General features: G+C 45.1%; 1 protein-coding gene across 1 annotated transcript; it reads right to left on the bottom strand.

Moving 5' to 3' along the window:
* Positions 1 to 766: 766 nt before the first annotated feature.
* On the bottom strand, positions 767 to 7,382 carry LOC142445598 (mammaglobin-A-like). The gene is made up of 3 exons (XM_075547552.1): positions 7,328 to 7,382; positions 3,487 to 3,677; positions 767 to 778 (listed from the first exon to the last, which is right to left on the bottom strand). Exons 1-3 carry the CDS (start codon positions 7,380 to 7,382, stop codon positions 767 to 769), a joined length of 258 nt encoding a protein of 85 aa, XP_075403667.1.
* Between the last annotated feature and the right edge of the window lie 6,964 nt (positions 7,383 to 14,346).

Here is a 14,346-nt window from a genome sequence, read left to right as displayed (position 1 = left end):
GACATTAATCCACAAAGTCCTCCTCCATCCCACAAAGCACCCACAAAACACATGCAGTAATGCCGAGTGCAGGAGGAAAGTCAAATCAGTGGATGTGTAAGCATTTCAGCATTGGCAGGGGTCTCCACATGGCTGCTCCAGCACCTAGGACTGCATCAGGTTAAGTCCATGTGGCTTCTCCTCAGGGATGTCTTGCAGGAAGTAAACCTTGCCAGATGGAAGCAGGGAACTGGCTAAGGTGGTTATGCCCTGGTCCAACCATCAGAGAGCAAGAAACCTGAATACTAGAAAGGCGAGGCTCACTAGCCATTTATCTCTTTGCCCTTCAATTCACCCCACAGGTGTTTATCGGCCAGGCTGGCACAATACAAGTTAACTATCTCAGGTTCATAACAAACTATGAATAACCGTGAAATAACGGGAATTCAAGAACACTTCCTTGTGCCCCTGAGAAATGTGTCCATGGATCGAGACAGCTGTGCTAGTGGAACAGGAGTGTGCTGCGTGGCTTAAACTCTATCAGGGCTGTATGCTCTCACCTTACTTGTATAATCTGTATGCTGAGCAAATCATCAGAGAGGCTGGGTGAAAAGAAAAAGAAAGGGACATGCGGGCGGAGGAAGGCTGATGAATAACTGGTGATATGCAGGTGACAGCATCTTACTTGCTGAACGTGAGAAGTTGAAGCACTGGAGGATGGAGACCAAGGATGGCAGCCTTCAGTGTGGGTGCCAATTCAGTGTCAGATTGTCACAAGGATCTACCTCTAACCTCCTCCCTGGGGGATGGACAACCGAAAGGTGGGTGAGGGGAGACATCGAACAGGGTGAGACAAGAAAAAATAATAATAATTTATAAATTATTAAGGATTTATGAGAGAGGGTGGGGGAGTGAGGGGAGAAATGAGAAACTGATACCAAGGGCTCAAGCAGAAAGAAAATGTTTTGAGAATGATGATGACAACACACGTACACATGTGCGTAACACAATGGATATATGTATGGAGTGTGATAAAAGTTTCATGAGCCCCCAATAAAATGATCCAAATAAACAAAAATTAAAAGCATAAAAATTAAAAGCATAAAAAGAAAAAAAAGATCAGACTTGGAAAGCCCCAGGGGAAGGTCCACTCCATCCTACAGGATCTGTATGAGTCAGAATCCACTCATGAGCAGAGCAAGGATTTCAGGGCTCAGAGAAGAGGGTAGGTAACTGAGTTTGACCAGACAATTAAGGTATAAATGCCTGAGGACTTCCTAATTTCTGTCATGGGGGGTGGGGGATAGCAATTCACAAGCACAAACACTGGTGATTCAAATGTACTTAATTGCATCTAGAAGAAAGGCCTGGCATTCTGGTTCTCAAAAGACATAACCTTGAAAGGCCCCCTGGAGCACAGTCCAGCTCTGGAACAGGTGGTGGTCTCCATGCATCAGAAGGGGCTCAATGGTAACTGGTGTGCGCTCTAGTTTCAGCTTAGGGAAATGGTGGAGATGCAGCACAATCTGATGAGTGGGCTTCAGATGACAAGGAAGTAGGGGCTTCCCATGTGTGTATATGTGAGTGCATGCATTGGTATGTATTAAAGCCTTGTGTGTGTGTGTGTATGTGTGTGATAGGCCAGGCCTTATAAAACCTCCATTTTAATGGTAAAATAAAGAAGAACTATAGGTTTGTGGAACTAGTTTATTAAAATGGAAAATGTCTTAGAGGTTTCAACCATTGTCTTGCAGTTTGTAGAGAAAGAGACAAACAATAAAAAGAAAGGATGGGAGTGAGAGCAACTCAGCAGTCACGTTGTAGCCATTGCTTTGTAACCCTTTGAGACGAAATCTGATGGGAAGTTAGTAGCTTGCACAATTTTTGCTATTGTATATCATATTCTGGAAGACAAAAAACAGATGTCAAAAACAAAACAAAACAGAGATGTCACTTAGGTTTTCCAACTCTGTCTCACAGCGCAAGATATTGAAGTGTAACCAACTTTTCCTCCTCTGGGGTCTGCCCACAAGCAGCAAACATCCAAGCAGGTTATCCCGAGAGTGTAATCAATTACAGAGTGATGGATTCAATTGACAAGCGACATTGATGGACACCAGGGAGGTGTGTGTGGCTACAAATCAGGTCCCACCCACCCCGTTTCCACTCCCCAGGGACAGTTTTAAGTGTTGGGATTCTTTTGTTCTTGCTGTTGTTTTAAACCATTTATTCCCCATTGTGGGTTCACACATGAGTCACTTGAAGCACTAGTTCATTTAATTAAGTGATCCTTAATCTCCCATCTTAGAGCCTCTTAACTATGGATTGCTTCGGCAAGCATTTTAACATTTTTTCAGATACTACAAGATCTTACCCAAATGACACATTCTGAGACCAGTCAATAAGATTCCTAAGAATGATTTTCCTCCTTAGCCACCCTTCAAGGCTGGAAATGAGCTCAAACCCCTGGCTCAATTATCAGTCCAGCAATAGGCAGTTGTGCACGTGGGCAATCACACCTCAGAGCGACCAACCATGAGCGTGCGAAAGGGCAGCATTGGCCCAAGGACAAACGCCAATGGATCAGGAGAGAAGGAAGGGGGGAGAGGGCAATGCAACAACGTGGGTTGAGGACGTGATGTTCCAGAGTGCAGATTGCAGATCCCAAACAATCTGGGAATAACTTGGTGGCTGTAAAACTGATGCTCTGCTCAGCCTTCTTTCCCCCAACTCACAATAACAAAGGTGTTTTTAACACACAGAGGAAATAGGCAGGGGTGGCAGGCGATGACACTGCCCAGGAGCTGTCCCCACCCTCCTGGATGAGCCTCTGCAATCTCCGGAGTCCCATAAAGTCTCATTGGTACTTCAGAAAAAGGAAATGTGTTTTAACGACTTGGTTTTGTGAGGAAAGGGACTTTTCTCTACTGAATCTTCCTAGAGAGAGGCTTCCTACAAACTGGATTTTCTTCCTGATGGAATGTGTGTGTGTGTGTGTGTGTGTGTCTGTGTTTGTGTGTGTGTGTGTGTGTGTGTGTGAGAGAGAGAGAGAGAGACAGAGAGAGAGAGAGAGAATGTGAACGTGTGTGTGCATGAATGTGTGTATGTGCATGAGCGAAGCTAAGGGAGCAGGGAAGCCTTTCTCTGTGCTTCCTCGTCTCTCTTTGCCTTGCCTTGTCTATCGGGCAATGAGGAATCCATGGAGGAAAGCTCAAATCAGTTTGGGGCCTGAAATGCTCCCTTCATGTCCAGGTTAGGAGACTCCCTGTAAAAGTAAATATCTATACAGCTGTCTTTAAAATATCAAGTTCAAATTCAGTAGATCTATGCACACCTGAATAGATATCTTTAATTATATATGTATGTGTATGTATATAAAAGATTAACATATATATTAAAGAGATCTTCCAGATTACCGGTTTCCTTGGTGGGGTTAGAGGCAAATTTAGAGCCAGGGAGCCCCTGGTCTGTGTTTTGGAGAAGCACATAGGAAGAAACCAAAATTACCACCAGTGCCATGATGTTGTCCAGATTCTCCTGAGGCTGGTCGAGATAACATTGTTTGAGATCTCTGAAGCTTTCTCTAGTATTATCATCCATTATTGCTTCCTGATCAATAATGCGTACATAGTTGTCTACTGATATTTCAGAACTGATCGTCTCGTTAATCAATCTTTCAAGCAATGGGCATCCAGAACCTGGGAAGAAATCATTAGAAAATGGGTCCATTGCTTACATCCTCTGGTGGGTACGTTTGTGATGCTCGCCATTGTCTCACACCCGATTAGGGTGGGCATCAGGAAGGTGACGGAATATCACCTACAGGTGTTCACTCTCAGTGTTATTCCTCCTCCCCAGCCAGTGCCCATGAAGCCAGTGACTCCTCCCCTTTACCTCTCCACCTCAGGAATCCAGACGCCAGTCTGTTAATGAGGGTGCTAAAGAAATGAGATGCACTTACTCGGTGCCAGAGCTTAACTTTCCCTGTTCAACAGCCTGCAAGGCTTCACCCAATCACAGCACATCAGGGAGGATTGCCAAGATTGCAAGCATCATGGGTCCAAAATGGTCTCCCTTCTCTCTATTGATTCTTAACTATCATTCTCAACAACAAAGCCTAAAACAGATTCTGGTTCACAGAATGAATGGAGGATGGCCACACTGGTGCTATCGGGGAAAGAGCTCTGGGTGTGGACCCAGGAGGGCTGAGTTTTCTTTATCCCTGGCTTTGGGGTGACTTTCAACCTGTCACCATTGTAGTCCGTTCACACCTCTTTTGCCATGAGTCGCAACTGCCTCCATGGCAACAAACAGCAACAGCAACACAACAAGGAACACTCTCTGGGTAGCAGATGCCGAAGCCTGTGTGAAAGAGCTATGTCAATGTTCAAAAGCTCACTAGCTGTGTGTGGGAAGTCTTATTGACAGTCAGCTCCTGCTACTTATGTTTCTCTGGTCTTCCACACTACAAGGCCCTCTCCTGAAGGCTGGGGACCTCCTCCTCAGTCAATGCTGAGAAACTTGGGGTCAAAAGACACGTATAAAAGGCTTGAATCATGGCAAGAGCTGGAGGAAATCATGCTAAGTGAAGTAAGCCAAGCATAAAAGGTGAAGTACAACATGAGTTCGCTGAGGTCAGCTTAAAAAGAAGGGGGGCAGCATAGGGAATAAGGTACTGTATAGAAATATCCCTGGGATGAGGTCCAGGTAGTATGGAAGGGTCATAAACACTAAAAAGGCAGAAGGAAAAGTGAGTAGAAGGAGAATGGGGCAGTAACCCACCTAGGGGAGCATAATGTTTATATCTCCACAGGGAAAGTGGGACCAGACTTCAACCTGGTGATCCAAGATATTAACACAACATACCAGCATGAAGAAAGGAACCAGTAGAGAGCTCTGAGGGGCCAGCTCCAATCCCAGCTACTTGGACAGCCCCCTCCTACTCCCCAGAAGAATTTACTTCAGAGGACAGCACTGAAGCTACAGCTCAGGGAGCGGGACAAGTCTGATCAGAGCACACATGTCCAAATGAAGTGGGAGGAAAAGAGCGTGGAGCACATTCTGGCCCACCAAGCCTTGAGGATGTTATTCCCTCTCAGAGCAGCCAATGAACAGAGAGAATCATATGACCGGCCCCATTATGAGACACCACATTCCTCACTGACCCGTAGCCCTACGGGGAACAATACTGGAGACACAGTGTGGGAATTGCACTCGGTCTGACCCTACCACATGGAGGCAAAACACTGAGGGCGTGCAACAGAAAAGCAAAGGGAGCAGAGCAAGGAAGTTCCAAGGGAATACCAAAAACAGACTTTGGGGCCAGGCCATGGTACCCATCAGACTCGACAGGAAAACACTCCTAACATAAGACATTGAACTATTTACAGGCTTTTCTCTTTTTTATCATTGGTTTTATTTTTGTTGCTGTTGTTATTTTGTTTTCTTTTGTTGCTTTGTCTTGCTCTGTTTCCTTTTTGTGCATATTATCATCTCTGCAGGCCTATCTACATAAGATAGGCAGGATAAGCAATCTGGAGGAGAAAACAATCTGGAGGAGACCAAAGGTTCCCAGGAAGACATGGGAGAGAGGAATGCAGGGGAGAGGAATTGGGCGTTCACAAACCCAGGGACAAGGGAACAGCACGTGATCCAAAATTGATGGCAAGGAGGGTGTAGGAAGCATGGTAGGGCTTGATCAAGGGCAATGTAAACGAGAGGAATTACTGAAACCCAAATGAAGGCTGAGCATGATTTTGGGACCAGAGGAAAGTAAAAGGAAATAGAGCAAAGAACTAGGAGGAAAAAGACATTTATTGAGGTCTAAATAAAGAACTGTCCATATATAAATATATTTATAATTAATGATGGATAAATAGATCTATGCACATATATTTATAGATTTAGTATTAAGGTAGCAGAGAGACATTGGGACTCCACTCAACTACTCCCTCCATGTAAGAACACTATGTTCTATTAAACTGGAATACCATGATGCTCACCTTCCTGACACGATGGCAGAAGACACAGCGGATACATAAGCAAATGTGGTGAAGAGAGCTGATTGTGCAAGGCTATCAAAAGATATAGCATCTGAGGTCTTAAAGGCTTGAAGATAAACCAGCAGTCATCTAGCTCAGGAGCAACAAAGTCCACATGGAAAAATCACTCCAGCTTGTGGGATCACAAGGTGTCGATGGGATCAGGTATCAGGCATCAAAGAACAAAAGATCATATTACTATGAATGACGCAGAATGCAGAGTGGAGACCTAAAACCCATCTATAGACAATTGGGATCCTTTACAAAAGGATCACATGGAAGAGACAAGCCAGTCAGTGTCTAGTATAGCACTGATGGACATACAACTTTCTTCTAGTTCTTTAAGGTTCCTTCCTCCACACTATCATGATCCCATTTCTATCTTACAAATCCAGGTAAAACAGAGAGCATGTATATGGGTACAGGTAAGAGCTGGAAATACAGGGAATCCAGGTCAGATAAACCCCTTAAGACCAATATTGAGAGTAACCATTCCAGAAAGGTAAGGGGAAGGTTGGGCGAGAACAGGGAACCAATCACACTGATCTGCATATAACCCCTGCCCAGGGAGACAGGCAATAGAAAAGTGGGTGAAAGGAGACACCAGTCAGTATAGGACATGAAAAAATAAGAATAATTGATAAATTATCAAGGGTTAACGAGGGAGGTAGGGTGGTGAAGGGAGGGGAAAATTGAGGAGCCGATACCAAGGGCTCAAGTAGAAAGAAAATGTTTTGAGAATGATGATGGCAAGAAAAGTACAAATGTGCCTGACCCAATGGATGGATGGGTGGATGGATGGATGGATAGATGGATGGATAAGAGCTGTACAAGCCCCCAATGTAATGATTGTTTTTTTAAAAAAGAAAAGCTTGAATCAACTCCCCAAAGTAGACCTTAATTGGCATTGAAAACTTTATCACTTGTAGTTGCTTGCACCTGGGAATTTTCCTTCCACTTTAAGAAGTTTCCACTAGTGTTTCTTTGAAATAACTCATCTGAATGCAAGTACATCCCCCAAACCCACCCTGGCCAGCCACCACTGACTATCTAATTAAGATCTCCTCCTGTTTCTCTTTGTAATTGTGACCGCAGGTTGTCATCCCGAATCACAGCAAGACAAACTACATGCAATGTCAAGACAGAAGCAAAAACTCAGGAAAGAAGCATGTCTTTCATTCTCTAAATTCTCTAGGAATACAGGGTCCATTAGACCCAGACCCTTGTACTGGGCCTGACTGTACTTGAATGGGAGGTCTTGCATCAAGGACCCTGGGCCTGAAGACTGCCTTCCCCCCACAGTATACCTGCATAACAATACAGGGGAAGGGCAACCAGCACAAGGACCATTACCAGCTTCATGCTTGAGGTGGCTGTTGTTAACTGTTCAGCCTTAATGTGGAGCAATCAAGGAACTTGCTTTGGGAGTAAGCGCTCAGAACTCTATTTATTCTCCCAGGAGCTGCCTTAATCCCTCCCAGGAATGGGAAAGGGGTCTCCAGATCCAATTGGCAGCAAAATAGAAAACAACAGAGCAGAGGAACCCAGCCAGCCAATGCTCTGTTCATAGAAATACCAAGGAGACAAGGACCTTGCGACCCAAGATGACTTTCTGAGACACATGGCCTTTGGTGGTATTGCCATCATTGTTGGTTTGATGATCTTGATTTCCATCAACATCATCTCCTTCAGAACTTTCTGAAACGATTCATTCAGAATGTAAGCACTGGTAGGTGGGTACCATCGAGCTCTGTTCTCAGGATTGTAGAGACTGATGGTCATGAGCTCCACTCATCATTGGACTACTTGTTTCCAGGTGTCTTCAGTTTTCTTCACTCCAGAGACTCCAAGATTGTCTCCTTAGATGGTGCTGATCCTGGGCTTTTTAGATTCTGGTTGCTACTCATCAAAGTAGGAAGAAGCCTGAAGAGCCTTGTCTATACATTTTATGCCAATAGACCTGGAGATCCCCTGAAACCATAGTCCTGAGCCACCAGGATCCATGCCTCATTCCCTTGAGGTGGTTGATTATGTCTAAGAAGACACTACGCCTCAGTAGCCACTCAATGGCTGTGAGTTCAGAGTCTGAATTTATCGGCTACTAAACATGAGCATGTCTTCAAATGTGGGTCTGCCGCCCGAATGTCTTTTTTGGTGAAGGGTCTCTTGATGTCTTCTCCCTGTTTTGACACCGGATTATTTGTCTTTTGCTGGTTGAGGTGTTGAAGTTTTCTATGAGTTTTAGACATTAGTCCCTTGTCCAATGTCCTTGCCAGAAAATGTCCCAGTCTTTGGGTTCCCTGTTCACTGTCTTGGCGAGCTCTTCAGACACACATGAGTACCTAATTTTTAAAATCATTTTATTGGGGGCTCGTACAACTCTTATCACAATCCATCCATCCATGCATTGTGTCAAGCACATTTGTACATTTGTTGCCATCAACATTCTCAAAACAGTTGCTTTCTACGTGAGTGCTTTGTATCAACTCCTCATTTTTCCCCTCCTTCCCAAACCTTCCTCCCTCTAGGAACCCTTGATGATTTATAAATAATTATTTTATCATATCTTACTCTGCCCAACATCTCCCTTCACTCACTTTTCTATTGTCCATTCCCCAGGGAAGAGGTCATATGTAGATCCTTGTAGTCGGTTCCCCTTTTCTACACTACCCTCCCTCCACCCTCCCATTATCGCTACTCACAACACTGCTCCTGAAGGCATCGTCTGTTGGATTCTCTGTATGTCCAGTTTCCAACCTCTGGTCTAGCCAGATTGGTAAAGTAGTATTGGGATTATGATAGTGGGAGAAAAGAAGCATTTAGGAACTAGAGGACAGTTGTATGTTTCATCGTTGGTACACTGCACCCTGAGTTGCTTTTCTCCTCCCCGTGACCCTTCTGTAAGGGATGTCCAAATGTCTACAGATGGGTCTTGGGTCCCCAGTAAGTACTCCACCTCATTCACAATTATTTGTTTCTTTGTTCTTTGATGCCGGGATCTAATGGTGGCCTGATGTCTTTCCAACCTCCTTTATGGGGCCTTTGCCAGCATGGGAGGAGCAAAGCCCCTGTCCCTCAGTTAACTAGCTGACATTTCCCCACTGAAGGAGTGCAGACCCAAATCTTTGGGAGTACTGGGCACTGACATCTCTGGGTGCTTTCTGCTGACAAAAGGGACACAGTGTGGGGCTTTGGGGTCCACATACTTCCTACCCTGTTGGGAGGGGTTGTCCACTTAGGTGCCCAGGAGGATGATGTTGGGGTGATCCAGGAGAGCTGGTCATCCTGGGGCTGGCAATCTTGGCTTAGGGTCATTGATAGAGGACCTTGTTCTTGTGGAGCTCACCTTGTAATGAGGGGGGACATAAGCAAAGCTACGCAGATGCAGAACTTGGAGAAGTAGAAGCACTAGAAAGAACAGCAAATAGCCTCAAAAGCAGCGGCGGGGGGCTGTTGACTGGCTAGGCTGGGATCAGTGTTGGGAGAGGGGTCTAAGAGAGCCCAGGTGAGGCTGTCGGACTTCAACGGAGTGGGCAGCAGCAACATCAAGTGAGGGTGGAGAAGGGCATTCTAAGCAGAAGGAATAACAATTACACAGGCCATAGGGGGCATGGTGCTTGGCAAAGTCCAAGAAAATAAGGAAAGTGTTGCTAAGGCACACAGAGAGAGTGGGTAGGACAGTCGTATGCGATAAGAACAATGGGGATGAGAAAATAAATCTGGTTCCAGTTAAAGATAAATAAATAAAAAAGAAGGGATGGATGTGTGAGCCAGAAGTGATTTCAATTACCCGTGAATTGATATTTGCTCTCTAGATTATTTGTGACATCTTTCTTTGCCCCATCAGCCAGCTGCACCATGAGTTGCCAAGAGACTTCTGGCTTAGGAAGAGGCCAGAAAGAGAGAGAAGAGTGTCTGCCCCTGAGGGGTTCCATGCAGTTGTACCTGATGGCTGTTCTCCATTCAAAGTTAATGGAGGGCTTTGATAGTGAAATAGAGGCTGTATCCTTGCAGGAATCAATGGGCCTATTTCTTATCCCCAGTCTTCCTATAGTCCTGCCCTGTCACCTACCAGGACACTGGTTCCTTCAAGGATATCTTATCCATTATCATTATTTTTTAAATACTACATCATGGTCACTATACCCAACACTAAAGAGATTGTGTGAACTTTACCCTCCATGGTCTATCCTGGCATCTGATGGCGATCATTCTTGGCTGAATCAAAACACAGTAATCCAACCCAGAAAAGACCGATTTAGCAGTGAGCACTGAAACATGGAAATGGGAGTGCCAAAGAGATCTAATACTTTATTTTCTCAGAAGTCCTAAATTCTACATAAGTCACCAGATTACATTAATAAGAATAATAGAGATGTCAAGTTTTCATTCATGTTTCTGTGCTAAGTAACATAAAGCTGATTCCAACTCACAGTGGCAGAGTGGAACTGCTCCTGTGGGGTTCCCTTGGCTGTCGTCCTTATGAAGGAGGAATGCTTGGTCTTGTTGTGCAGAGACACTGGATGGCCAGCTTTGTTATGACGAGTTGAGCTCTTCACCTTTGGCACCACCAGAGCTCTTTACTGAGCAATGACTGTGTGAGTCTAAAGAGGAATTTATGAACTGGTATCAGACATATGGGCTAATATCAGACGTATGGACTTGATCTGGAGTGGACTGGGATGGTTTCTCAATATACAATTGCTCTTTTATATAAAACTCTTTCTTATACACATATGAGTGTCTATGATTTTGTTTCTCAAGTCAATCCGGACTAACACAGCGACACTATTCTCCACACAATGAAACATGACCCGGTCCTGTGCCACCCTCACCATTGTTCCTATACCCGAGTCCATTATTGCAGCTACTGTGTCCATCCATCTTGCTGCCCCGCCACTTTATCAACTCAATGTCCTTCTCCATAGAGTGGTTTCTCCTGACAATCTGTCCACAGTACGTAAGACCAAGTCTGGCCATCCTTGCCTCTGAGGAGCCCCTTGCTCTTCTTCCAAGACACATCGGTTTGTCCCTTTAGACTAGTTCATTATAAACATTAGCACAGTCTAGTGACAAACATGAGCACCTGCAAATGCAAACCATAACAGGGGTTTCAATTCTTACACTAAAACCACAAATCAGCCTGACACTCTGGAACTTTCCCGCATGAGGATGTTGGAGTCAGGAATAAAGAACTCTCAGGTGAGGGCAAGAGTTCGTTATAGTTCCTGTCATTCAGGCCCAGGGCCACCATTACCCCAATCAACCTTACCCGGATCTAGCCAAGGAGTTGGGAAGAAGAGTCGGATGTTGGGAATCTGAGCCAGTGTCAGATGGCAGCCGCTGGCCAGTTTTACTTGGCTCCTTCACCAAAACTCTGAACTTTACACAACTTGACCTTTCCCCCAAATGTGTGATGTTACACCTGTGACAGCTTGATTCGGTTCATGAGATATTTGCACTACTCGCTTCACCAGTCACTTAGTCATTTGTCCCTTTGATTTGGGAACCACATTTTCCAGGTAGCCCTACTGGTTTCACATTATCCCACTGTGGGGAAGCTCAGCTCCAACTCACAGCCACCTTTACGTATGACCAGAACCACATGTAATCAGCTCGTCCAGCCTCCCCACCATGATGGCTATGTTTGAGCACCTGCCTGCAGCTCTGGCGTCAATCTATCTCACTGGGGACACTCAGGGAGGACTGCCCCCTTTTTTGCTGACCCTCTACTTGACTAAAGAGAAGGCCCTTTTCTAGCACATGGTCTTCCTTGGTGGCATGTCCAACATAAGCAACCCAAAATCTCCCCCTCTTCGTTCTTCAGGAGGATCGTGAATGCACTAGCTCCAAGGCGGATCTGCTCCTTCCCCTGGCTGGACACTGTATCTTCTGAAGACTTCACCAACACCACAGGTCAAGAGTGTGGTTTTCTCTGCCCTTCCTTTCTCATGGGCCAGCTTACCCCAGCATGGAAGAGGATTGTGAGAAGACTGTTGCCTTGGGACAGATCCACCTGAAGGGACATCTTTCCCTTTGGATACTTGTAAGAAGTCTGGTGTGGCTGCTTTCCTCCATGCAAAACATTGCGTGATTTCCTGACTCGAGGGCAGTGTGTTTGACTTTGGGTTTTACTTCCATGGACATTGAAGGTTCATCCAAGTTGAATGGAGTCCTTGATCTTTTCCATTCCTTCATCACTTAGCATAATGTATTCATAGCTTTTTTTCTTTAAGTTTAAGTGTGACCCAGATGGAAGGCTGTTGTCTTTGCCATTCATCTGGAAAGGCTTCAAGTCATATAAGTTTTCTGCTAGCAAGTTTATATCCTGTGCATACTGCAGAGCATGCATGAGACTGCCTCCATGTTCCTGATGCCATGTTCTTCTTCATGGGGTCCAGCTCCTCCGGCGACTTGTTCAGCATGCACACAGAGCACGTAGGCCAAAGGATACGATTCAGCTGCACACCTTGCCAAATTGTAAGCCTCTCAGGACCCTCTTTTTCTGCTTGAACAACTACCTCCTGGTCCATGTCCAGGTTCTGCTTGAGCACAAGGAAGCGCTCCGGAATGTCTATTCTCCAGTTACCTAGAGTGTGTTGTGATCCACAGAGTCGATTGCCTTTCAATAGCAGATAAATTTCCCCAACCAATGCTAGGAGGTTTTCAAAAGTGAAAATAGCAAAAAGCAGAGAAGCAATTACAGAGAAAGGCATTGGAAACATTTTAGTGGGTCCCCAGAAACACACAAATAAACTACTAAATGTAACCAAATAGCACTTCAAATGTACAGTGCCAGTGACAGAGAGTAAACCTGAAGGAACCCTGGGGGCACCTTGGGGCAAGGGCTGGCTTGCATGGCGGGTGGCCCACCAGCTGCCCCACTGGAAGAAGATGAGGTTGTCTGCACCTCGAAAGTCTTAGTCTTGGAAACCCTCTTCCTTTTGATCCTAAAAGCAAAAATCCTCTTTGGGTGTATTTCAGTTATCAAAACCAACCTTCAGTATGGATTGCAACTCAACATAAAGAAGATCAACATCCATTATAAACCAAAAGTCCCATCATTTGCCGTCAATTCTGACTCACAGCAGTGTTAAAAGACAGGGTAGCACCACCTAGCATTGCCAATACTTTCAATCTCTCTGGAAGCGGACTGCCACCTTGTTCTCCCACAGAGTGGTTAGTGAGTTCCAACCACCAATCTTTCTTTGGGATAGCTCCCCACAACCCACCCCATGGTGTCATGGAGGGAAACCAGCCCCCCACAACAAATCATGGTTTTGGTAAGCACAATTGTATGGTTATGCTATGTAAAGATTATAATAAAGTCATAGGGAATAAGTGATTTAGAAGAGAAGGCAAAATAAAAGACAGACACGTTTCATGGTCACATGCTCACTTTCTTGACAGCCACGATCTCACCAGCCAAGTCCGCGTACAGTGTGAGCGGAGGTGAGGGGGAGAAAAGAGATTTATTTCCCACCAAGTCTTATATATCTTTTGGGGGTGTGCAAGCCCCCTGATTACAGGTAAAGACATATGTCACAGGAAGGTGTTGTACTATAGGTAATACAGTAGTGGGAGGGGACAATCTAGGGGTATACACGCAACAAGAAGAGGAGGAATTAAGGGTATGCATGTGACAAGATGGGCGGGTCCTAGATCAATGATGGTAGCCTAACCTTGCTTAGCTTTGAGCTAGAGACTTGATTTACTCTAAGCTTTCCAGAGAGAGCACTCCCCTGTCCTTAACAGTAGGGCGTGAGCCACACGCATGATGGGACAGACAATAGGGACTGCTTGCTCTGGGTGGCTGGTGCCTTCCGGGAGATCACTTTGAGAAGCATTTACCATGAGTTGCAAGCAGTGATCTAGGTCTGACATATATTTGGGAGAGAAGCTGGGGGAAAGTCTTTCTATACCCACCCCATAAAGTGGCATACAGCAAACTTCATAAAAGTGGGAGATATGTGTAAACATCTTTGGGGAATGTGGGAAGACAGCGGCATGACCAATTGACTGTAAGAACGCCACATCTTCGTGCATTCCAAAGAAAGGGGACCCAACCGAAGGCTCAAGCAATAGAAAAAAATCATGGATTTCACACCCATATAAAGTTTGTTGAAGGCCAACCCAACAATGGTTGCAGCGGTACATTGACAAGGAGTTGCCAGAAGTTCAGGGTGGATTCACAAGAGGATGGGGAATTGCTGATGATAAATGGATCTTGTCTGAAAGCAGAGAATGCCAGACAAAGGTTGACCTGTTTTTTAATTAACTATGCAAAAGCATTCGCCTATGTGGACTATAAAAAATCTATGGATAG

This window comes from Tenrec ecaudatus, chromosome 4 (assembly GCF_050624435.1).
Source record: "Tenrec ecaudatus isolate mTenEca1 chromosome 4, mTenEca1.hap1, whole genome shotgun sequence".
NCBI lineage: Eukaryota > Metazoa > Chordata > Mammalia > Afrosoricida > Tenrecidae > Tenrec > Tenrec ecaudatus.
The sequence above is the reverse complement of the archived record's forward strand: the minus strand, read 5'-3'. Positions and strand labels throughout refer to the sequence as shown.

Excerpts from the sequence above, each read along its gene's own strand:
- LOC142445598 (XM_075547552.1), bottom strand. The coding sequence starts at position 7,382 with ATGAAGCTGGTAATGGTCCTTGTGCTGGTTGCCCTTCCCCTGTATTGT. Across the intron at positions 3,678-7,327 it reads TCCCCTGTATTGTTATGCAG|GTTCTGGATGCCCATTGCTT; the intron begins GTATACTGTGGG and ends ATTTCTTCCCAG.